General features: G+C 49.1%; 1 protein-coding gene across 1 annotated transcript in view; it reads right to left on the reverse strand.

The window, feature by feature from the left end:
* Positions 1–26,164, reverse strand: part of LOC147108485 (dysbindin) — a 327,345-nt gene extending 301,181 nt beyond the window's left edge. Inside the window, exon 1 of the mRNA XM_086005136.1 lies at positions 25,985–26,164. Within this exon, the coding sequence (XP_085861262.1) occupies positions 25,985–26,021 (37 nt within the window). The 5' untranslated portion in view covers positions 26,022–26,164. The remainder of the gene's footprint in view (positions 1–25,984) is intronic.
* Between the last annotated feature and the right edge of the window lie 468 nt (positions 26,165–26,632).

Raw genomic sequence — 26,632 nt, forward strand, 5'->3', positions numbered from 1 at the left:
CCGAAACAGCTCCTCCCCTGAGACCAGTGACTGCAACATTCGCTGCAGCTGATGTGAAGAACATTTTACTGGCGTTAATTTGTTTAACAGGAAGCTAAGGCCAGGGTTGAGTGGTAAAGGTAATCTCTAGTGTATGCGAAGAGCAGTTACAGATTGGATTATAGCAAAATACTGCAGATGCTGGAAATCCGAAATAACAAGAGAAAATGCTGGAAAAACTCAGCAGGCCAGGCAACATCTGTGGAGAGAAAATAGAGTCGACGCTTCGGGTCTAACCCTTTTTCAAAACTGGAAAGGAAATGAAATAGATCGAAAGGCAGGGCTGGGAGAGAACAAAAGAAGTGAAGAGACATTAAGAGGTATTCAAAACGAGACGAGATGGCGATAGGGCTAGTGGAGACAAAAGACGGCTCTAGATTAGGTGTGAAATGTTCTGGCAGAATGAGAGACAGCTGCCATGTGGGAGAGAAAAAAAGGTGGCGGGGGGGGGGAAAGGGCCAAAACAAAGCTGTGGATAAAATATAAGCAAAAATGTAATGGGGGCCGAGGTTATGATCTGAAATTGTCTTTTGTCTCCTCTAGCCCTATCACCATCTCGTCTCGTTTTGAATACCTCTTAATGTCTCTTCACTTCTTTTGTTCTCTCCCAGCCCTGCCTTTCGATCCATTTCATTTCCTTTCCAGTTTTGAAAAAGGGTTAGACCCGAAACGTCGACTCTATTTTCTCTCCACGGATGTTGCCTGGCCTGCTGAGTTTTTCCAGCATTTTCTGTTGTTATTTCGGATTTCCAGCATCTGCAGTATTTTGCTATCGTAGTTAGTTCCTTTAACCTGGATCCATTGCTGTGATCAGCGGCTTGGCTCTGGGGGATATATTTATCGAATTTTCACCTGAAATGGAATGTTTTATATCATTTTTGGTCGTGTTGAAATGGCTGCTGCTCCTGATTTCACTTCTGCCAGTTTTACGTAATGCAAATGACCAATCCCAAAGCTGAAAGAGCTATAGAACTGTGAGCTACAGTACAGAATCTAGAAATGGAGTTAACCCCAGCTGTGTGCAACAACTATACTCCATTGCTGAAAAATCAGAAGGACTTCCTGATCTGATGGCAGCCCATGAATATTAGGTTTAGAGGGGATATGTGGGGAGAATGATCCACTACCAGACCTAGCCTGACCCAGTGACCTGACGACTCTTATCAAGAGAAGTGCCAGAAATTACTGGAGCTTTAGATACACGAGTGCAAGAGTGATCTCGAGTTGGGAGAACTTGACATCGCAATGAATCTGCGACTAAAAATGGGAGAATTGGTACAAAATGTTAAATGCTACCTTTCTCCACATGTTTCAACCCCTGTCAACCTATAACATGTCAGTTCCCAAAACACGTCAGACCCTCCTAAAACATGTTGGGCTAGAAATTTATTTGCCCCCAAAAACGGACATGGGATCGCAATGTGGGATTACACTATGCCAGTTCAAAGTAATGTAGGCAGCAAGTTAACTTCATGGTGCCTGCTGATTGATATGATTGTGGCATTCAGCCTAGCGCTGAGTGGCAAATCTTAAGGGGAGATGCATTCTGCCTGCAGCAGGTCATTCAGCAGGGAATCGGGTCAGAGCATCAAAAGAATCTACTGTTGTCACAACAGGGGAGAGAGTGTGCTCCAAGGTTCTCCGATGCAGCACTGGAGGCCTTGGTGCAGGAGGTGAACATGAGGAGAGAGGTCATATTTCCAAAGGCGGCTCTTCAGGCAAATACGTAAAAGGCAATGAGAGCAGATAGCCATCGTGGTCAATGCCAGCAGGGTCACCCCGAGGAGCTGGCTGCAGTGCAGGAAGAAGTTTACTGACATCACATGAGTGGTCAAGGTCAGTGAATTCATCTTCAAATGCCATCTCCCACCATCTGCACCACTAGCCTCGCACACTGCTCAATTCACCACAACCCTATCACTCACCTACCAACAATTTCTACCAAACATGACTCGTACCTCACATTCATAGCTTCACCTCACCCTCACACACTTACCACTGCTGCAAGACTCACACGCACATCTCATAGCTTGCACACACTACCAGCTATTCAAGCATGGCAGCCACATCACCCAAACACATTGCACCGCACTCACTGACACACTTCCCTTCCTCTTGTAGAACAACGTGGCTCACAATCGGCGCCAGCAGGACCTAACCAGGAGGGGGGCAGGGGGAATAGGTGCACCAGCATAACCTGACCCCGATGGAGGAGATGGTGCTGGCCATTATTGGGAGGGCCTCCGCTGAGCCTGTATCCAGCAGCAGGGTTGAAACAAAATGATGGTATCCTCATACATCATCCTCTTTCTCACATCCTACTTCCCCTCCTCCTGACCTCAACCTTACCCATGTGCCTTTTTCCTTTCAGATAGCCAAGAACTGCCACCTGGCCAGGCACTGGTGGAGGAGCAGGAACTGCAAGAGGAAGAAGGCAGTGATGCTGAAGACACAGCACGGTCACTCGATTTCATACTAGCTCAGATACTGACACTCCATGTAGTTTAGAGGATAGATTAGAGGCAGGATCTGCAAGTGGTGAGTCACTGGGCACAAGTGGTCTGCAGCCAGGGCAGGGGAAAAGGGTAGCGCATGTGCCAGCTTGCTGAAGGGCGAGGTCGCCCACGGGTTCTGCTGTGAGATGAGGACGTCGATGGGGCGGCCTGCAGAAGAAGGCTGATGGGTATGCACACTGAAATGGTTGGTGCATTGGCAGTCCTGCCAGAAAGCCTGAATGCAACGTCAAGGAGCATGGAGGAGTGCGGCACCAACCTTGCACTGGGCTTCGCGCAGAGCTTGGTGCCCGTCCTTTCCAGCGTGGAAGTGATGGGCAACTCCATTAGCTAAGTTGTGGACCCAACCTTGATGCAGCGTCTGATGGCCGATGTCTCAGCTTCCATTGCAGCACAAGCAGAAGTCGCTCAACATCTTAGTTCTGCAGTGGAAGCTCAGACTTCTGTCATGCAGGGTCAGACTGCCCGCATGCAGGCTCAGCTTGCTGCCACGCAAGTTCAGATTGCTGCCATTGTGGCTGAGTTTACCAGTCTGTAAAGGGGCTTGCAGGGTGTCACAGCAGCCCAGCAATCTGTCCTCTAACAGATAACTAGGATTGCTGAATCACTGCCCCGGGTGAGTGGTAGTGGGTCTGTGGAGCACGAACTTCTGCTTCCTCTCTCAGCAGATTGGAGAGTGGCAAATGTAACCCCACTATTTAAAAAAAGAGGGAGAGAGAAAACAGGGAACTACAGACCGGTTAGCCTAACATCAGTAGTAGAGAAAATGCTAGAGTCTATTATAAAGGATGTGATAACAGGACACTTAGAAAATATCAACAGGATTAGACAAAGTCAACATGGATTTATGAAAGGGAAATCATGTTTGACAAACCTGCTGGAGTTTTTTGAGGATGTAACTGGTGGACTAGATAAGGGAGAACCAGTGGATTTGGTGTATTTGGATTTTCAGAAGGCCTTTGATAAAGTCCCACATAAGAGGTTAGTATGCAAAATTAAAGCACATGGGATTGGTGGTAATATGCTGGCATGGATTGAAAATTGGTTAACAGACAGGAAGCAGAGAGTAGGAATAAATGGGTCTTTTTCGGGGTGGCAGGCAGTGACTAGTGGAGTACCGCAGGGATCAGTGCTTGGGCCCCAGCTATTCACAATATATATTAATGAATTGGATGAGGGAACCAAATGTAATATTTCCAAGTTTGCTGATGACACGAAACTAGGTGGGATTGTGAGTTGTGAGGAGGATGCAAAGAGGCTTTAAGGCGATTTAGACAAGTTGAGTGAGTGAGCAAATACAGGGCAGATGCAGTATAACGTGGATAAATGTGAAGTTATCCGCTTTGGTAGCAAAAACAGAAAGGCAGAGTATTATTTAAATGGTGATGCATTGGGAAATGTTGATGTACAGAGGGACCTGGGTGTCCTTGTACATCAGTCACTGAAAGCAAACATGCAGGTGCAGCAAGCAGTTAGGAAGGCAAATGGTATGTTGGCCTTCATTGCAGGAGGATTTGAGTACAGGAGCAAGGATGTCTTACTACAGTTATACAGGGCCTTGGTGAGACCACACCTAGAGTACTGTGTGCAATTTTGGTCTCCTTACTTAAGAAAGGATATACTTGCCATAGATGGAGTGCACCGAAGGTTCACCAGACTGATTCCTGGGATGGCAGGACTGTCATATGAGGAGAGATTAGAGTCATAGAGTCATAGAGTTTTTTACAGCACAGAAAGAGGCCCTTCGGCCCATCGTGTCTGCGCCACCCATCCATCCCTGTCCAGTCTAATCCCATTTTCCAGCATTTGGTCAATGGCATTTCAAGTGCTCATCCAAATGCTTCTTGAATGTTGTGAGGGTTCCTGCCTCTACCACCCTTTTAGGCATTGAGTTCCACATTCCAACCACCCTCTGGGTGAAAAAGTTCCTCCTCAAATCCCCTCTAAATCTCCTGCCCCTTACCCTGAATCTATGCCCCCTTGTTATTGACCCCCCTACTAAGGGGAAAAGTTCCTCTTTGTCTACCCTATCTATGCCCCTCATCATTTTGTACACCTCAATCAGGTCCCCCCTCAGCCTTCTTTGCTCCAAGGAAAACAACCCCAGCCTGTTTAGTCTTTCTTCATAGCTGAGGAGCTCCATCCCAGGTAACATCCTGGTGAATCTTCTCTGCACCCTCTCCAAAGCAATCACATCCTTCCTATAGTGAGGCGACCAGAACTGCACACAGTACTCCAGCTGTGGCCTCACCAGCGTTTTGTACAGCTCCATCATAACCTCCCTGCTCTTATATTCTATGCCTCGGCTAATGAAGGCAAGTATCCCATATGCCTTTTTAACCACCTTATCTACCTGTTCCGCTGCCTTCAGGGATCTATGTACATGTACACCAAGGTCCCTCTGACCCTCTGTACTTCCTAGGGTCCTACCACTCATTGTGTATTCCCTTGCCTTATTTGTCCGTCCAAAATGCATCACCTCGCACTTTTCAGGGTTAAATTCCATTTGCCACTTTTCCGCCCATCTGACCAACCCGTTTATATCATCCTGTAGCCTGAGGCTTTCCTCCTCACAAGTTACCACCCCACCAATTTTCGTGTCATCTGCGAACTTACTGATCATACCTTTTACATTCTCATCCAAATCATTTATGTAGATCACAAACAACAAGGGACCCAGCACCGATCCCTGAGGTACCCCACTGGACACAGGCTTCCAGTCACAAAAGCAACCTTCGACCATCACCCTCTGCCTCCTGCCACTCAGCCAGTTTAGGATCCAACGCGCCAAGGCACCCTGGATCCCATGGGCTCTTACCTTCTTGACCAGTCTCCTATGCGGGACTTTGTCAAAAGCTTTACTGAAGTCCATGTAAACCACATCCACAGCATTTCCCTCATCCACCCCCCTAGTCACCCCCTCGAAAAATTCAATCAGATTTGTCAGACATGATTTACCCTTGACAAAGCCATGCTGACTATCCCCGATTAATCCTTGCCTCTCCAAGTGGAGACTAATTTTGTCCCTCAGAATTTTTTCCAATAATTTCCCTACCACAGATGTTAGGCTCACTGGCCTGTAATTCCCTGGTTTATCCCTGCTACCCTTCTTGTATAATGGTACTACATTAGCTGTTCTCCAGTCCTCTGGTACATCCCCTGTGGCCAGAGAGGTTCTGAAAATTTGTGTCAGAGCCCCTGCAATCTCCTCCTTTGCCTCCCACAGCAGCCTGGGATACATCTCGTCCGGGCCTGGGGATTTATCCACTTTTTGGCCTGCTAAAACCGCTAGCACCTCCTCCCTCTCGATGCTAATATGTTCAAGTATGTCACAGTCCCCTTGCCCGATTTCTATGTCCGCATCGTCTTTCTCCATAGTGAACACAGATGCAAAAAAATCATTTAAAACCCCGCCTACATCATCTGGCTGTACACACTGATTGCCACTTTGGTCCCTAATGGGCCCTACCCTTTCCCTGGTTATCCTCTTGCCCTTAATATACTTATAAAACATCTTAGGATTTTCCTTTATTTTGCTCGCCAGTGTTATTTCATGGCCCCTCCTCGCCCTCCTAATTTCTTTTTTAAGTATGCCCCTGCATTGGGTCGACTAGGCCTGTATTCACTAGAGTTTAGAAGAATGAGAGGTGATCTCATTGAAACGTATAAAATTCTGACAGGGCTAGACAGATTGGATGCAGGGAGGATGTTTCCCCTGGCTGGGAGGTCTAGAACGAGGGGTCACAGTCTCAGCATACGGGGTAGGACATTTCAGACTGAGATGAGGAGAAATTTCTTCACTCAGAGGGTGGTGAACCTGTGGAATTCTCTACCACAGAAGGCTGTGGAGGCCAAGTCACTGAATATATTTAAGAAGGAGATGGATAGATTTCTAGACACAAAAGGCATCAAGGGGTATGGGGAGAGCGCGAGAATATGGTATTGAGATAGAGGATCAGCCATGATCATATTGAATGGCGGAGCAGGCTCGAAGTACCCGAATGGCCTACTCCTGCTCCTATTTTTCTATGTTTCAAGGATGATAGCATTCATCCTCCCACCACTGTCACTCCGCCAGTGCCCTTGCTGTTTCCTGTCAGCCAGCCCGCCCAGACTGCTGCCGCCCAGGTCGGGATAGTGCAGTCTGAAGCCGGGTCTTCTAGGCCCAGAGCTGCTTGAGGTTGTCCTGCAAAGCCATCTGCATTCTCCTCCACTGAAATTCAGCAGCCTTCCACCCGCCATGCTGCAGCCACTGGGGTAGCACTTCATAGGAGCTCTAGGACAGGCAAAGGCACACGGAAGACAGGCACTAAGGGAATGCACAAGGGTGATTAGTCGACTTTGTTATGTAATATTGGATGAATTGACAGATAAAGTTCGTTTGGAATGTTTCTTTTGTGGTGGCTTTTATTTCAGCATTGTGGCCAAGTGGACGCTGTGATGGTCAGTAATAGAGGGAATATAAGGTGTGGGACAAATGTTGAATGGGGAATTGGGGTTGTATCCACAGGTACCGCAGTCGGATGAGTCAATTACTGACAGCCTGGGCAGAAAGAGGCTGCCTGGGTTGCCCCCTCCCTTCTGCTGCCTCCTCTTCCACTTCCTCTTTCTCCTCTTCTGCTTCCTCCTCCTCTTCTTCCTCCGCCTCCTCCACTGGTCGTTGTATGCTTGGTGACAAGGGCTGTGCCCTCACGATGGCAAGGTTGTGGAGCATGCAGCAGACCATGGTGCTCTGGTGAGTGCAGCAAGGCTCCAGGCAGCACAAACATTGTTTAAGCACCCCAACGGTCTGCTCTATCAGATTCCGTGTGTCAGCATGGCTTTCGTTATGTGCATGCTGCCCACGTGTGCGAGGGTTGCGCACCGGAGTCATGAGCCAGGTGGTCAGCGGATAGCTCTTATCGCCCAGTAGCCACCCTCTGGTTTATCTTGGCGGCTCAAAGACTGAGGGAACAGCAGACTGGCGCAAAACAAAAGCATTATGACTGCTGCCAGGATACTGGGCATTCACCATCATGATGTGCTGAGCATGGTCACATACCAACTGCACATTCAGCGAGTAGTAACTGTAATGATCAATAACATGCCATTCTATAGTGGACACTAGGTGGAGCCGTAGAGCTGTGTAGAGCTGTATATAAGACTGCACTACCCAGCTGTAGATATATTAAGACTACATTACCCATGAGGCACTAGGCTACCCACAAGGCAGCAGTCAAGATGGAAGCCTCTACAGATACTGTACCTAGTCCACATGTGCTCAATAAAAGTGTCTAGCAAAAGCTAGCTGTGTTCATAATAAGAATGTCTATTTATTAATGAACATAAGATGGTACCAGGATGGTGAAGATCTGCTGAAAATTGTGAAAAGCGACATGGAGAATTTGAAGCCACCAGAGCGTTTGAAACTCACAGGAAACATCGACTACAATTGGCAGACTCTTAAACAACAATTCGAACTCTACATTGCAGCCATCGGATTCGGTACGAAGCCAGACGCAAGGAAGATAGCGTTGCTGCTTACGGTTGCAGGCCCACAGGTGATAGAGGTATTTAATACATTTGTATTTAATCTAGCGGAGAACAGAGACAAATTAGACGATGTGCTACAGAAATTTGATGCACATTGCTCTCCCAAAAAGAATGAGACCTATGAAAGATACATGTTCTGTTCAAGGACACAGCAGCAAAATGAGACTTTTGATAGCTTTATAACTGATCTGAAACTGAAAGCACAGACATGTAATTTCTCTGAGCTCAAAGCATCCATGATTCGTGACCAGATTGTGTTTGGTATTCATGATAAAAAAGTCAGGGAACGCCTGTTGAGAGAAACCGAACTAAATTTGGAAAATGCAGTGAAAATATGCCAAGCCAGCGAGCTAGCTCGAAAGCACGCGAAGACTTTCAGTGAAATCAATAATGATGCGATTGTAATGAGTGATAATGCTGCTGTCGGTGCTATGTCCTATAAGGGGAAGAAACATGGGCAGAACAGAAATGAAAAGCAATCGGAGGATGACATTTATAATTGTAAATGCTGTGGTTACAAACACCAGTTGAGACAATGCCCAGCGTTTGGAAAAATGTGCACAAAGTGTAATGGAAAGAATCACTTTGCCAAACAATGCTTTTCAAAAGTAAAAACTATGAAAGGGCAACAAATTAATGTGATTGTGGACACTGATTTAAGTGAGACATTTTTTGTAGGAATGGTGTCATGTGACGATATCAAAAAAGATACAGAAAATGTGCAGCCCTCAGAAATGGACAATGCTGAACATAAAGTCAATGCAGTAAAAGTGGACAAATGGATGATCCCACTGCAGATAAATGGAGCATTACTTACATTGAAACTGGACACTGGGGCAAAAGCAAACTTAATCAGTATGAGTGACATAAAAAATATGAAAGAAAAGCACAAAATACAGAAAAAGTCAGTACTACTGAAGAGCTATAATGGAAGAGCTATAATGGACAGAAAATAGATAGCTTAGGTGTATGCAGACTTAAAGTGACAGTCAAAGACAAAGTGCATCATCTCATGTTTTCTGTTGTGGCTGAAAGACTTGATTCGATACTAGGTGACAAAGCTTGTGAAGACTTAGAACTGGTCAAGAGAGTCTACCGTATAAACTGTGCCATAAGCAGACCAGATGACTCAGGTGATGAAGCAGAGAGCCCATCAAGGATGAAAAGGCCAAAGGGTATCCATGTCATTAAATTTAATTAATTACATAGAATGGGAGATCAGGTGATGTGTTGCTGCTGCAATATGTGGGAGCTGGTGGACACCATTGATGCTCACGGTGATCACATTTGCAGTAAGTGTTGGCTGCTCGAGGAATTCCAGCTCCGTGTTGAAGAGCTGGAGTCCAAGCTTCAAACACTGAGACACATCAGGGAGGGGGAGAGTTACCTGGACTCTGTGTATCACGAGGTATTCACACCAATTAGATTAATTAATTCAGATGTAGTCCGTGGCCAGGGTCAGGATGGTGTGACTAGAAGTGAGGCAGGTACGGGGATCCAGGAGGTAGTGTTGGAGGAGCCGCAGCCCTTGCACTTGTCCAATAGGTTCGAGGCTCTTACTCCCTGTGAGGATGGGAACAGGGACTGCGGGGAGGATGAGCAACCTAGCCACAGCACCGTGGAGTGGGGGACCATTCAAGTGGGGGGAGTTAAAGAAATGTTGTAGTGGTAGGGGATAGTATCGTTAGTGGGATAGATAGAGTTCTTTGCAGCCGAGAGCGAGAGTCCCGAAGGCTGTGTTGCCTGCCCGGTGCCAGGGTTAAGGACATCTCCTCTGGACTGGAGAGAAACTTGGAGTGGGAGGGGGAGGATCCAGTTGTCGTGGTCCATGTTGGTACCAACGACATAGATAGGACAAGGAAGGAGGTTCTGCTGAGGGAGTTTGAGCAGCTAGGGGCCAAATTAAAAAGCAGAACCACAAGGGTAATAATCTCTGGATTATTACCTGAGCCACAAGCGAATTTGGCTAGGACAAATAAAATTAGAGAGTTAAATGCGTGGCTCAAAGACTGGTGTGGGAGAAATGGGTTTTGCTTCCTGGGACACTGGCACCAGTACTGGGGCAGGAGGGAGCTGTTCCATTGGGACGGGCTTCACTTGGCCAGTGCTGGGACTAGAGTCCTGGCGGATCATATAACTAGGGCTGTAGAGAGGGCTTTAAACTAACTAGTGGGGGGGAGGTTCCTAGAGAGCAAATAATAAAAATGACAACAGAGAAGGTCATAGACTTAGGTAGCAGTGGGGAAATTAAAAACCAGAGCGTGTCAGGAAGGGGCAGAAAGTATGGAGTAAAAGGTAAAGTAATAAAAAGGGCAAAAGCAGGAACTAAGTTTCACAAAACATCTTTGAAAGTTCTCTATCTGAATGCACGTAGCATTCGTAACAAAATAGACGAGTTAATGGCACAAATAACTACATATGGGTATGATCTTGTGGCCATTACAGAAACATGGCTGCAGGGTGACAATTCCTGGGAATTAAACATACCAGGTTATTTAATGATCAGGAAGGACAGGCAGGAAGGAAGGGGAGGTGGGGTGGCTATGTTAATAAAGGAAGAAATCACTGTAATACAGAGAAATGATATTGGGTCAAAAGATCAGGATAATGAAACAGTTTGGGTGGAGGTAAGGAATAATAAGGGGAAAAAAACACTAGTGGGCATAGTCTATAGGCCTCCAAACAGTGGCAACTCTGTTGGACGGAGTATCAATCAGGAAATAGTTGAGGCTTGTAATAAGGGAACATCTATAATTATGGGGGATTTTAACTATCATATTAATTGGACAAATCAAATTGGGCAGGGCTGCCTTGAGGATGAGTTCATTGAGTGTATTAGGGATGGGTTTCTTGAGCAGTATGTAACTGAGCCAACCAGGGGGCAAGCAACCTTAGATCTGGTCCTGTGTAATGAGACAGGATTAATTAAAAATGTCCTAGTAAAGGATCCCCTTGGAATGAGCGACCATAACATGGTTGAATTCCATATTCAATTAGAGGGTGAAAAGGTTGGATCTCAAACAAGCATGCTAAGCTTGAATAAAGGAGACTATGAAGGTATGAGAGCGGAATTGAGTAGAGTGGATTGGGAAAATAGATTAAAGGGTAAGATGATACATGATCAGTGGTGTACATTTAAGGAGTTATTTTACAACTTCCAAAAAATATATATTCCACTGAGAAGAAAAGGGTGTAAAAGAAAAGACAGCCATCCGTGGCTAAGTAAAGAAATTAAGGATAGTATTCGACTAAAAACAAGGGCATATAAGGTAGCCAAATCTAGTAGGAGGATAGAGGATTGGGAAAACTTTAAAAGACAGCAAAAAATAACAATAAGATTGATTAAGAAAGGGAAGATAGATTATGAAAGTAAATTAGCAAAAAATATAAAAACAGATAGTAAGAGTTTTTATAGTAATATAAAAAGAAAAAGGGTGGCTAAAGTAAATGTTGGTCCCTTAGAGGATGAGACCGAGAAATTAATGGTGGGAAATATGGAGATGGCAAAAATACTGAATGAATATTTTATATCAGTCTTTACAGTAGAAGACACTAAGAATATCCCAACACTGGACAAACAGGGGGCTAAAGGGGGGGAGGAGCTAAACACGATCAAAATCACTAAGGAAGTGGTACTCGGTAAAATAATGGGACTCAAGGCGGATAAATCACCTGGACCTGATGGCTTACATCCTAGGGTCTTGAGGGAAGTGGTGGTAGGGATTGTGGATGCATTGGTAATAATTTTCCAAAACTCCCTGGACTCAGCAAAGGTCCCGGCAGACTGGAAAACTGCTAATGTAACACCCTTATTTAAAAAGGGCAGTAGACAGAAGGCTGGAAACTATAGACCGGTTAGCCTAACATCTGTGGTAGGTAAAATTTTGGAGTCCATTATTAAGGAGACAGTAACAGGACATTTGGATAATCATAATTTAATAGGACAAAGTCAGCATGGTTTTATGAAGGGGAAGTCATGTTTGACAAATTTGCTGGAGTTCTTTGAGGAAGTAACATATAGGGTGGATAAAGGGGAACCAGTGGACGTAGTGTATTTAGACTTCCAAAAGGCATTTGACAAGGTGCCACACAAAAGATTATTGCTTAAGATAAAAAATCACGGGATTGGGGTAATATTCTGGCATGGATAGAGGATTGGCTATCTAACAGAAGGCAGAGAGTTGGGATAAATGGTTCATTCTCAGACTGGCAATCAGTAACTAGTGGTGTCCCGCAGGGGTCAGTGCTGGGTCCCCAACTCTTTACAATCTATATTACGATTTGGAGGAGGGGACCGAGTGTAACATATCAAAGTTTGCAGGCGATACTAAGATGGGAGGGAAAGTAGTGAGTGAGGAGGACATAAAAAACCTGCAAGGGGACATAGACAGGCTAAGTAAGTGGGCAGAGATTTGGCAGATGGAATACAATATTGGAAAGTGTGAGGTTATGCACTTTGGCAGGAAAAATCGTAGAGCAAGTTATTATCTTAATGGCAAGAAACTGGAAAGTACTGAAGTACAAAGGGATCTGGGGGTCCTGGTGCACGAAACTCAAAAGGTTAGTATGCAGGTGCAGCAAGTGATTAAGAAGGCCAATGGAATGTTGGCTTTCATTGCTAGGGGGATAGAATATAAAAATAGGGAGGTATTGCTTCAGTTGTACAAGGTATTGGTGAGACCGCACCTGGAATACTGCGTACAGTTTTGGTGTCCATGCTTAAGAAAGGACATACTTGCTCTCGAGTCAGTACAAAGAAGGTTCACTCGGTTAATCCCGGGGATGAGAGGATGGACATATGAGGAGAGGTTGAGTAGATTGGGACTCTACTCATTGGAGTTCAGAAGAATGAGAGGCGATCTTATTGAAACATATAAGATTGTGAAGGGGTTGGATCGGCTGGATGCGGGGAGGATGTCCCCGATGATGGGTGAAACTAGAACTAGGGGGCATAGTCTTAGAATAAGGGGCTGCTCTTTCAAAACTGAGATGGGGAGGAACTACTTCACTCAGAGGGTGGTAAGTCCATGGAATATGCTGCCCCAAAAATCTGTAGAAGCTACATCATTACATAAATTTAAAACAGAAATAGACAGTTTCCTAGAAGTAAAGGGAATTAAAGGTTACGGGGAGCGGGCAGGAATTTGGACATGAGTCTAGGTTCGGATCGGTCATGGCTCTGTGGGTAGCGGAGAAGGCCCAGGGGCCGTGTAGCCTGATCCTGCTCCTATTTCGTGTGTCTAATTCTGTTAGATTCAGGAGATGGTTCTGTGATAGTGGATTGGCGGTTAGGATCAGATTAGCCATGATCTTATTGAATGGCGGAGCAGGCTCGAGGGGTCGATTGGCCTACTCCTGCTCCTATTTCTTATGTTCTTATGTTCTTAAAGCCTAGTTTCTCCAAGAAGAAAGAAAAAGACTTTAAGGTCAAAGAGAAGCCAAAGGAAGAAAAGCACAAAGAGGAAAAACACAAGGAGAAAAAGTCCAAAGATATAACCGCAGCAGATGTTGTTAAGCAGTGGAAAGAGAAAAAGAAAAAGAAGAAGCCTGCACCAGAGCAGGAAGCAATTCCGGTGGATACTCCTTCTTCCCTCAGGCCAATCTTTGGTGTTCCATTAGCCGAGGCTGCTGAGAGGACTATGCTGTATGATGGGATCCAGCTGCCAGCAGTTTTTCGAGAGTGCATTGACTACATTGAGAGTTATGGCATGAAGAGTGAAGGAAACACTGAAACCCTCTCCAAGCAAAGATCGCAAGGAGACCTTGATCTATACAAGAGCAGATCGATGACAATGCCGCAACTGCATCTTGTCATTCACCACCAGAACAATCGTATGAAGACACATCAGACTTACCTGTGTTGAGAAGGTCCACACGTGAAGTAAAAAAGCCTGATAGACTTAATCTTTGAGTGCAATGTAAAGCTTTGAAAATGTGTTGACTGTTTTGAAAATGTTTATGTTTATAGAGCACTAACAAAAGTGTTACTGATATTATCATTATTGTTTTCTTGAAAGTTGATTGATATTGATTTTGTTAAACCTCAAAGAAAGGAGGATGTAATGATCAATAACATGTCATTCTATAGTGGACACTAGGTGGAGCCGTAGAGCTGTGTAGAGCTGTATATAAGACTACACTACCCAGCTGTAGATATATTAAGACTACATTACCCATGAGGCACTAGGCTACCCACAAGGCAGCAGTCAAGATGGAAGCCTCTACAGATACTGTACCTAGTCCACATGTGCTCAATAAAAGTAACAGCAAAAGCTAGCTATGTTCATAATAAGAATGTCTATTTATTAATGAACAGAAGAGTAACCTTTGCGGTTGCGGTACATCTCAGCATTTAGATGCGGCGCCCACAAAGCCACGTGCGTGCAGTCAATGGCGGGCTACACCATGGGGAAGCCCGCTATCCTAGCAAAGCCACATGCACGTACCGCCTGCTTCTCTCTGGTCAGAGAGAAGGTAATGAAGTCCCCTCCCCAGCATAAAGAGCCTCTGTCACCTCTCTTATGCAGCAGTGGACGGCGAACTGTGAGATGTTACAGCTGTCGCCTGCTCCAGCCTGCAAGGTTCCCGATGCCAAAAATTCACGGCCTCAGTCACCTTCACAGCCATTGGCAGCACTGTCCTTGCCCTGGTGTGAGGCTGCAGGTTTGGTTGCAAGAGGTGGCAGAGTTCTGTGAGCACCTCCATTGTAAAGCGCAGACACCTCACACACTGCTCCTGGCTCAGGCTGGGGTAAGAGATTTGCTCTCTGGAGACGCTAGGTGGGTAAGGCTTCCTGCCGAGAGCCCTTCTCCCCCTCCTCCCTCTGCGAGCAGCTTGTCCTCTTCTTCGCTGCCTCTGCTCCATCTCCCTGTCATGTTGCAGGCCAAGGGGGGTGACAACTAGAGCACCCATGACTGGGAGCAACTGGTCTGACTAGAAGCCTTGAAGTCAGAAGCAAGGCCTTCTCCACTTGCAGCACCCTCTCTGTCACCTCGCCAACTTTAAACAACTCCAGAAAGCTCTAAACATTTCCACAAACTTACACAGAGCCAGTAGAAATTAAACAGTGTGGCAGAGCCACCAAAGGACTCAGATCGTTTGTACATAATTCCTTTAACAACATGTTAGCTACAGTCTGATTCTGTACCTTTATTTATGCTGTTTAACTGTACAGAGTGTGGTTGCTTTAACAGCGCGGTTAAAACGTGATGACGTCACGCCATTCATCACGTGATCCCCGACTGGCGGGAAAACGTGATGACGTCATGACGTCAGCCACAGGACTGCAGGGGCAGTCCTCGTGGAGCCTCCAGAGAGAGCAGACCTACATTCGATGTTATCCTGCAGTTTATTGTTAAAGCCTGTTCGTTTCATTAAAGTTCATTTTGTTTGATCGCCTGAATAGAACTCAGTCTTTTAGTTAGGAACCCACGTTCCTACATTGGTGACCCCGACTTTCGTGAACAGTTTTCGCGGAAGATCTTCAGCATGGACACGAACGCCGTGACTCTGAAACTGCCACAGTTCTGGGAACAACAACCAGACGCCTGGTTTATCCAGGCTGAAGCCCAGTTCGCCATCAGGAACATCGTCGCGGATCAGACCCGTTATTACTACGTGGTCTCCGCCCTCGACAGCGCAACTGCCTCACGGATCGTCAGCCTCCTCGGTAGTCCTCCTACTGACAGCAAGTATGATACGATAAAAGCGCGGTTGCTACAGGTCTTCGGGCTCTCGAAGTCAGAACGCGCTCGCCGGCTCATCGCGATGCCTGGCCTCGGGGACTCCAAACCGTCCGAGCTCATGAGCCAAATGCTCACTCTCTTGGGTGCCAAACCGGAATGCTTCCTCTTCCGGGAGCTTTTCCTCTGCCAAATGCCGGAGCAGGTGCAGGCTGCCCTAGCCAGATCCGACATTACAGACTGCGCCGAGCTTGCGGCCGAAGCCGATAAGATTTTCACTGTAACCCAGTAGTGCTGCGCGGCCACGAGGCGCCCATCCCCCACAGACGCGGCTCCAGCTCCTCCTGCAGCGGGCTGGTGCTCCTACCATGCCCGTTTTGGTGCGAAAGCACGACGCTGCCGCTCTCCCTGCAGTTTTTTGCCCCAAAAAAAACAAGGCTCCTGCAGCGTTCCTGGCGAAGGAGGACCGGGTCTAACGGGCGCTTCGCGTTTGCGATGGCCGTCGGATCTACGTGGAAACTTCTTTATATCACCGATTCCCTATCGGGTCAACGTTTTTTTGTGACACCGGGATGCAGTGTAGCATTCTACCTGCGTCGAATCTCGATATGCAAGCTGGGAACCACGGTTTTTCCCTAGTGGCGGGTAATGGCGCAGCAATTCGAACTTTCCGAAAGCGGCGGGTCCAAGTCTGTTTCGGCGGTCAGCGCTTCTGTTGGGAATTCGTCACGGCCACAGTCTCGCAGGCCATCCTAGGGGCGGATTTTCTGTGTGCCAACGGCCTCCTCGTCGATGTCCGGCACCACCAGTTGATCAACGCGGCCACCTTCCACTCGATTCCGTGCTACCACGGTACCACCATGGCGCGCTCTATTGCCTGCGCTTTCCCTCCTCTGGATGACTTCACTCGGCTCCTCGGAGAGTTTCCGGAGCTGACAAGGCCCACTATTTCCTCCTCGGCCATGAAGTATGGTGTTGAACATCATATCACCACTACTGGCTCCCCGGTTTATGCGCGGGCTACAAGGCTCGAACCCGGCAAGCTCGTGGCTGCAAAAGCGGAGTTCGACACGATGGAGCGGCTTGGGATCATTCGCCGATCCAATAGTCCCTGGTCTTCACCTCTCCACATTGTTCGAAACCGGGCGGCGGCTGGCGGCCATGCGGTGACTACCGACGCCTGAATGACGCCACTACTCCTGATCGGTACCTGATCCCGCATATTCAGGATTTCTCGGCCCATTTGGCAGGAAATTCTATCTTTTCTAAAGTCGATTTCATCCGGGGGTATCACCAGGTTCCCGTGCACCCGCCAGATGTCCCGAAAACCGCAGCCATCACCCCTTTTGGCCTCTTTGAGTTCCTGCGGATGCCGTTTGGCTTGAAGAACGCGGCACAGGCTTTCCAGCGCTTAATAGACTTCGTGCTCCGAGACCTAAGCTTCATCTTAGTCTGCCTTGACGACATTCTCATCGCCAGTGCTAGCAAGGAAGAGCACATCTCCCATTTGCGTACCCTCTTTATGCGCCTCAGCCAGCACGGTTTAATCATCAACCCGGCCAAGTGCCAGTTCGGCCTGCAGCAGATCGATTTCTTGGGACACCGCATAACATCAGACGGCGCCGTCCCCTTAATGACGAAGGTGGAAGCTGTTACCTCTTTCCCGCGCCCGCCAACCATCAAGGCCCTGCAAGAGTTCCTGGGGATGGTCGATTTCTATCACCGATTCGTCCCTAAGGTGGCTCAGCTTATGCAACCCTTGTACGGGGCCCTCAAGGGCAAGTCTGGTAAGGATCCAATCAGCTGGACAGCCGACATGGACCAGGCATTCGTCAACACCAAGAGCGCCTTGGCCAACGCAACCATGCTGGCGCACCCACTTCCAGGTGCCACCATCACCCTTACCACAGATGCGTCAGACTACGCCATCGGCGCAGTGCAGGAGCAGTGGGTGAATGGCACATGGCAACCGCTGGCGTTTTTCAGCCATCAACTACGGATAAATGAAAAAAAATACAGCACCTTCGATCGGGAGTTACTGACCCTTTTCCTAGCCATTCGCCATTTACGGTTCTTATTGGAAGGACGTCCCTTCATGGCATTTGTCGACCACAAGCCTCTAACGTTCGCCATGGCCAAGACCGCCGAACCGTGGTCCGCTCGTCAACGTCACCGGACGTTTATTTCTGAATTTACCATGGACATTCAACATGTGTCTGGTAAAGACAACCTGGTGGCGGATTGCCTCTCCCGTGTGACGGTCCACGCGGTTCACCTGGGGATCGACTACGCCCTCATGGCTGGGGATCAGGCCTCGGTCCCAGAGGTCCAATCAGACAGAACCGTCCCCTCTAGTTTTCAAGCGACCGACGTCACTTTCCAGGCCGCAGGCACCACGTTCCTTTGCGACGTCTCCATGGGCATTCACCGACCTATCGTGCCGTCCGCATGGCGCCGGAAGGTGTTTGATGCCATACACGGGTTGTCGTACCCTGGGATGAAGGCGTCACAACAGCTTATGTCGGCGTAGTTCGTCTGGAAAGGTATGCACCTCGATGTCCGGGACTGGGCTAACACCTGCGTAGTCCGCCAGAAAGCCAAGGTCCAGCGTCATGTTAAATCTCCAGTGGCTACATTCGCTGTTCCGGCGCGTCGTTTCGATCACGTGCATGTGGACCTTGTGGGGCCGCTTCCGCCTTCTCATGGTTATACGCATCTCCTCACCATGGTGGACCGCACCACTAGGTGGCCAGAGGCAATTCCTTTGGTTTCCACCATTTCGGCAGATGTCGCTAGAGCTTTCATCTCCTGTTGGGTTGCCCGTTTCGGGGTACCGGCGGACATCTCTTCTGACCGTGGGTCACAATTTTCCTCGGAGCTTTGGAACGCTGTAGCTCAGGGGCTCGGCACCAAACTTCATCGCACCACCGCCTATCATCCACAGGCGAACGGCCTTTGCGAGCGATTCCACAGGTCGCTTAAAGCCGCCCTTCGGGCCAGTCTTCAAGGTGCAGGATGGGTGGACAGACTTCCATGGGTCCTTTTGGGTCTTCGTACGGCGCCCAAAGAAGACCTGCAATCGTCCTCAGCTGAACTCGTCTACGGCCAGCCTCACCGAGTACCAGGGGATTTCCTCCCTTCTCCCACAGAGCCATGGTCCGCCTCCCAGTAACTCATCAGCCACCAGGAAGTGGCCAGATGCTTCGCTCAGGTGCCTACATCAAATCACGGCTTACAGAACTCCCACGTGCCAGCGGAGCTGAAGAATGCTGAGTATGTATTTATCCGCCATGACGCTCACCGGGATCCGCTCAAGCCCCCTTACACTGGTCCTTTCCGCGTCATCAAACCAGGAGACAAATCCTTTTCGGTCGAAATCGGAGGAAAACCGGATCACATTTCAGTGGACCGATTGAAGCCGGCTCACCTGGACCTAGACCGCCCAGCGGTCGTCGCTCAACCGCCGAAACGTGGCCGACCGCCCGCAGCCGCCATGCCAGATCAACCAAATTCCTTTAACAACATGCTAGCTACAGTCTGAGTCTGTACCTTTATTTATGCTGTTTAACTGTACAGAGTGTGGTTGCTTTAACAGCGCGGTTAAAACGTGATGACATCACGCCATTCATCACGTGATCCCCGACTGGCGGGAAAACGTGATGACGTCATGACGTCAGCCACAGGACTGCAGGGGCAGTCCTCGTGGAGCCTCCAGAGACAGCAGACCTACATTCGATGTTATCCTGCAGTTTATTGTTAAAGCCTGTTTGTTTCATTAAAGTTCATTTTGTTTGATCGCCTGAGTAGAACTCAGTCTTTTAGTTAGGAACCCACGTTCCTACAACAGCAACTAATCTTAGAGTGGTTGCTGCTCCCTTTAATGATCGCTGCTGGTGGGTCCTTGCTGCTGCTGAACACAGGACATTAGCTCCAGCGTTGAGGACAAAAATGGCAGCACTGGCGTCAACTCAGTATTGCCCTACAGCCCTCCCCAAAATGGTGTCTGGCACGGCCCGCACCAGGAATAAACATGTGTTGTGCAGACGCCATTTTGACACTAATCGTCACCCATGGCGCCAAAAAATCAGGTGCTACGGAGCTGAATTTCTAGCACGTCAGGCCTACGTAAAATACATCAGCCCCCCAAAACATGTCAGCCCTCGTAAAACATGTCAGCTCACACTAAAACATGTCAGCCCCTCCTAAAACATGTCAGCCCCCCAAGGGAGGGAGTGCCAAGAAATAAATCAAATGACTTTGTGCACTAGTTTACACCTGGGCTCACAAGGCAACCGGGTTAACAACAACAACTTGCATTTATAGAGCGCCTTTAATGTGGCTAAATGTCCCAAGGCAATTCACAGGAGTGTTACAAAACAAAATTTGACACCGAGCCAGATAAGGAGAAATTAGGGCAGATGACCAAAAGCTTGGTCATAAAGGTAGGTTTTAAGGGGCGTCTTAAAGGAGGAAAGAGAGGCGGAGAGGTTTATGGAGGGAATTCCAAAGCATTGGGCCTAGGCAGCTGAAGGTACAGCCGCCAATAGTAGAGCGATTAAAATCAGGGATGCACTAGAGGCCAGAATTGGAGGAGCGCGGAGATCTCGGATGGTTTTAGGGCTGGAGGAGGTTGCAGAGATGGGGCGAGGCCATAGAGGGATTTGAAAACAAGGATGAGAATTTTAAAATCAAGGCGTTGCTTAACCGGGAGCCAATGTAGGTCAGTGAGCACAGGGGTGATGGATGAACGGGATTGGTGCAAGTTAGGACACAGACAGCAGAGTTTTGAATGACCTTGTAGGAACGCGGGTTCCTAACTAAAAGACTGAGTTCTACTCAGGCGATGAAACAAAATGAACTTTAATGAAACAAACAGGCTTGAACAAGAAACTGCAGGATAACATCAAATGTAGGTCTGCTCTCTCTGGAGGCTCCACGAGGACTGCCCCTGCAGTCCTGTGGCTGACGTCATGACGTCATGACGTTTTCCCACCAGTGGGGGATCACATGATGAATGGCGTGACGTCATCACATTTTAGCCGTGCTGTTAAAGCAACCACACTCTGTACAGTTAAACAGCATAAATAAAGGTACAGACTCAGACTGTAGCTAAAATGTTGTTAAAGGAATTATGTACAAATGATCTGAGTCCTTTGGTGGCTCCGCCACATGCGCCCCCCCAGAATTGTCTTTAACAGCAAAAGTGAGCCGTCGAGGAGGGCTGACAAGTCTGTCTGAGCAACTTCGTTAACCTTGCAGAGGAAGCTGATGGACGGTGGTCGAGCTGGCGGGCGGTTGTGGTTGATCTGGCACGGCGGCTGCGGGCGGTCGGCCACGTTTCGGCGGTTGAGCGACGACGACTGGGCGGTCCAGGTCCAGGTGAGCCGGCTTCAATCGGTCTACCGAAATGTGATCCGGTTTTCCTCCGATGTCGACCGAAAAGGATTTGTCTCCTGATTCAATGATGCAGAAAGGACCAGTGTAAGGGGGCTTGAGCGGATCCCGGTGAGCGTCGTGGCGGATAAATACATACTCAGCATTCTTCAGCTCCGCTGGCACGTGGGAGTTCTGTAAGCCGTGATTTGATGTAGGCACCGAAGCGAAGCATCTGGCCACTTCCTGGTGGCTGACGAGTTGCTGGGAGGCGGACCATGGCTCTGTGGGAGAAGGGAGGAAATCCCCTGGTACTCGGAGAGGCTGGCCATAAACGAGTTCGGCTGAGGACGATTGCAGGTCTTCTTTGGGCGCCGTACGAAGACCCAGAAGGACCCATGGAAGTCTGTCCACCCATCCTGCACCTTGAAGACTGGCCCGAAGGGCGGCTTTAAGCGACCTGTGGAATCGCTCGCAAAGGCCATTCGCCTGTGGATGATAGGCGGTGGTGCGATGAAGTTTGGTGCCGAGCCCCTGAGCTACAGCGTTCCAGAGCTCCGAGGAAAATTGTGGCCCACGGTCGGAAGAGATGTCCGCCGGTACCCCGAAACGGGCAACCCAACAGGAGATGAAAGCTCTAGCGACGTCTGCCGAAGTGGTGGAAACCAAACGAATTGCCTCTGGCCACCTAGTGGTACGGTCCACCATGGTGAGGAGATGCGTATAACCATGAGAAGGCGGGAGTGGCCGTACAAGGTCCACATGCACGTGGTCGAAACGACGCTCCGGAACAGCGAACGTAGCCACTGGAGCTTTAACATGACGCTGGACCTTGGCCTTCTGGCAGACTACACAGGTGTTGGCCCAGTCATGGACATCGAGGTGCATACCCTTCCAGACGAACTTTGCCGACATTAGCCGGTGAAGCCTTCATAACAGGGTGCGACAACCCGTGTATGGCATCAAACACTTTCCGGCGCCATGCGACTGGCATGATAGGTCGGGGAATGCCCATGGAGACGTCGCAAAGGAGCGTGGCGCCTGCGGCCTGGAAACTGATGTCGGTCGCTTGGAAACTAGAGGGGACGGTTCTGTATGATTGGACCTCTGGGTCTGAGGCCTGATCCGCAGCCATGAGGGCGTAGTGGATCCCCAGGTGAACCGCATGGACCGCCGCACGGGAGAGGCAATCTGCCACCAGGTTGTCCTTACCAGACACATGTTGAATGTCCGTGATAAATTCAGAAATAAACGTCAGGTGACGTTGTTGACGAGCGGACCACGGTTCGGCGGTCTTGGCCATGGCGAACGTTAGAGGCTTGTGGTCGACAAAAGCCGTGAAGGGACGTCCTTCCAATAAGAACCGGAAATGGCGAATGGTTAGGAAAAGGGCCAGTAACTCCCGATCGAAGGTGCTGTATTTTTTTCATTTTTCCGTAGTTGACGGCTGAAAAATGCCAGCGGTTGCCATGTGCCGTTCACCCACTGCTCTTGCACTGCGCCGATGGTGTAGTCTGACGCATCTGTGGTAAGGGCGATGGTGGCACCTGGAGGTGGGTGCACCAGCATGGTTGCGTTGGCCAAAGCGCTCTTGGTGTTGACGAACGGCTGGTCCACCTCGGCCGTCCAGCTGATTGGATCCTTATCGGACTTGCCCTTGAGGGCCCCGTACAAGGGTTGCATTAGCGCAGCCGCCTTAGGGACCAATCGGTGATAGAAGTTGACCATCCCCAGGAACTCTTGCAGGGCCTTGATGGTTGGCGGGCGCGGGAAAGAGGTAACAGCTTCCACCTTCGTCAGTAAGGGGACGGCGCCATCTGATGTTATGCGGTGTCCCAAGAAATCGATCCGCTGCAGGCCGAACTGGCACTTGGCCGGGTTGATGATTAAACCGTGCTGGCTGAGGCGTGTAAAGAGGGTACGCAAATGGGAGATGTGCTCTTCCTTGCTAGCGCTGGCAATGAGAATGTCGTCAAGGCAGATGAAGATGAAATTTAGGTCTCGGAGCACGGAGTCCATTAAGCGCTGGAAAGCCTGTGCTGTGTTCTTCAAGCCAAATGGCATCCGCAGGAACTCAAAGAGGCTGAAAGGGGTGATGACTGCGGTTTTCGGGACATCTTGCGGGTGCACGGGAACCTGGTGATACCCCCGAAAGAGGTCGACTTTAGAAAAGATAGAATTTCCCGCCAAATGGGCAGAGAAATCCTGAATATGCGGGATCGGGTACCGATCAAGAGTAGTGGTGTCGTTCAGGCGTCGGTAGTCACCGCATGGCCGCCAGCCGCCGCCCGGTTTCGGAACAATGTGGAGAGGTGAAGACCAGGGACTATTCGACCGGCAAATAATCCCAAGCCGCTCCAACGTGTTGAACTCCACTTTCACAGCCGCGAGCTTGCCAGGTTCAAGCCTTCTAGCCCGTGCATAAACCGGGGAGCCAGTAGTGGTGATATGATGTTCAACACCATGCTTCGTGGCCGAGGAGGAGAAAGTGGGCTTTGTCAGCTCCGGAAACTCTGAGGAGCCGAGTGAAGTCATCTGGAGAAGGGAAAGCGCAGGTGATAGAGCGTGCTATGGTGGTACCGTGGTAGCACAGAATCGAGTGGAAGGTGGCCGCGTTGATCAACCGATGGTGCCAGACATCGACGAGGAGGCCGTTGGCACACAGAAAATCTGCCCCTAGGATGGCCTGCGAGACGGTGGCCATGACGAATTCCCAATAGAAGCGCTGACCGCCAAAACAGACTTGGACCCACCGCTTTCGGAAAGTTTGAATTGCTGCGCCATTAGCCGCCACGAGGGAAAAACCATGGTTCCCAGCTTGCACATCGAGATTCGATGCAGGTAGAATGCTACACAGTGTGCCCCGGTGTCACAAAGAAAACGTCGACCCGGTAGAGAATCGGTGATGTAAAGAAGTTTCCCCGTAGATCCGATGGCCATCGCAACCGCGGAGCGCCCGTTAGACCCGGTCCTCCTTCGCCAGGAACGCTGCAGGAGCCTTGTTTTTTTTTGGGGCGAAAAGCTGCAGGGAGAGCGGCAGCGTCGTGCTTTCACGCCAAAACGGGCATGGTAGGAGCACCAGCCCGCTGCAGGAGGAGCTGGAGCCGCGTCTGTGGGGGATGGGCACCTCGTGGCCACGCAGCACTGCTGGGTTACTGTGAAAACCTTATCTGCTTCGGCAGCAAGCTTGGCGCAGTCTGTAATCTCGGATCTGCCTAGGGCAGCCTGCACCTGCTCCGGCAGTTGGCAGAGGAATAGCTCCCGGAAGAGGAAGCATTCCGGTTCGGCACCCAAGAGTGTGAGCATTTGGCTCATGAGCTCGGACGGTTTGGAGTCCCCGAGGCCAGGCATCGTGAGGAGCCAGCGAGCACGTTCTGACTTCGAGAGCCCGAAGACCTGTAGCAACCGCGCTTTTATTGTATCATACTTGCTGTCAGTAGGACGACTACCGAGGATGCTGACGATCCGCGAGGCAGTTGCGCTATCGAGGGCGGAGACCACGTAGTAATAACGGGTCTGATCCACGACGATGTTCCTGATGGTGAACTGGGCTTCAGCCTGGATAAACCAGGTGTCTGGTTGTTGCTCCCAGAACTGTGGCAGTTTCAGAGTCATGGCGTTCGTGTCCATGCTGAAGATCTTCCGCGAAAACTGTTCACGAAAGTCGGGGTCACCAATGTAGGAACGCGGGTTCCTAACTAAAAGACTGAGTTCTACTCAGGCGATCAAACAAAATGAACTTTCATGAAACAAACAGGCTTTAAGAAGAAACTGCAGAATAACATCGAATGTAGGTCTGCTCTCTCTGGAGGCTCCACGAGGACTGCCCCTGCAGTCCTGTGGCTGACGTCATCACGTTTTCCCGCCAGTGGGGATCACGTGATGAACGGTGTGACGTCATCACGTTTTAGCCGTGCTGTTAAAGCAACCACACTCTGTACAGTTAAACAGTATAAATTAAGATACAGACTCAGACTGTAGCTAACATGTTGTTAAAGGAATTATGTACAAACGATCTGAGTCCTTTGGTGGCTCCGCCACAACCTCAACTTTATGGAAATGAATCAGAATATGTGTCTTAATTTCTCCTGCTCTGATCTTCGTCCCTGCGTAACTAAACACACCTTCAGTCTCATGTGATAACACCCATATAAAGCACTAGTGACAGTAATCTGCCCCTTAATCACCAGTTGCAATTGCTTATTGAGCATATCCTCAGCGCACATGATTACATCACAGTGTTAATGAGCCTCACTTGGCATGTTCCAAAGCTGCATTAACATTATAACTTCATGTAGGCTTGAGGGGCTGAATGACCAAATCCTGTTCCTATGTTCCCAACAGAGCCAATTACTGCCATGCACCATCCCGCTTTACCCAACCAACTACTGCCCCACACTGTATGGCCCTGTCCTTACCCTGTGTTACAGTAAATCATTGCCACACACTGTATGACCCTGTCCTTACCCAGAGTAACACCTGATCCCTGTCACATAGGGCACAACATTAACCATACCTTGTCTAGGAAAACATGCAAGGATGGGATTAGTTGTGAAGTGTGACTCTCTGATTTTATCCTTGCCAGGCTGTGATAGTGTTTGCCTCTCACACTCTAATACTCTCTCCAAGGTACAAGATCAGCTCCCGTCTCTGCTCTAAAGTGCATGCTGGATTGCTGGGGGTTAATGACTGCACCAGCCTCAGCCTTTCTCTTATGAGCGTTAAGTCTAGTTATCTTCCTACATTCCTTTCCAGTGAGCCAGCCTTTCTCTGGAACCCTGCAATCAGACAAAGTACAGTCAAGGTGGGGGGGGGGGGGCGGCGCGGGCGGTCGTTCTTACTTACAGGGGGTCCTCTTGCTGGCTGGCCCCTGACCTGACATCTCCACAGGGGAAATGGGTCGTGCCGGAATCTACAGGGCTGGTTAGCAGGTGTCTGTGGTGCTTGGCATCTCCAGTCCCAGGCAGCTGAGCTGAGGAGACCTCTGGAGGTTGTGCCTGGGCTGACTGTTGCCCGCTGTCTGACACGCACTGGCAACGGCAGGACATAAACCACAGGCTCTAACATCACCGCAGCTAATGTGGCACCAACCATTCCAGCCCCACTGCAGAGGGGGTGCTGACTGCAGCACACCGCAGTCCTGTGTATTAAGCAAACGCTCAGCACACAGCACTGCTTCAGGCTGTTAAAAGGCCTTTGGCTCTGAGCTGTAAACCCATTTTACTCAGCGAGCCTGGGGTCAGACTCGAGGATTGCCTCGCTTCCTCCTCTGTGCTCTCCCCTGCTGCTGCAGTGTGTGAGCTGGGACTGCCAGCCAGCTTCTTAAATCACTTCACTCTGCACGGCCTTCTGTTAACTCTTGTGAGGTGTATCTAACAGTAGACTGTGAATATACAGAAGCAAGTGATACTGTAAATACCCCCTTTTACTGATATCCTCCATCATACAAATTTACAAACAAAGGTCCAGCCATGTTACATGATACCGCAGTTA

This window comes from Somniosus microcephalus, chromosome 13 (genome assembly GCF_052327205.1).
Source record: "Somniosus microcephalus isolate GS21.2 chromosome 13, FLI_Smic_1.0, whole genome shotgun sequence".
Lineage (NCBI taxonomy): Eukaryota > Metazoa > Chordata > Chondrichthyes > Squaliformes > Somniosidae > Somniosus > Somniosus microcephalus.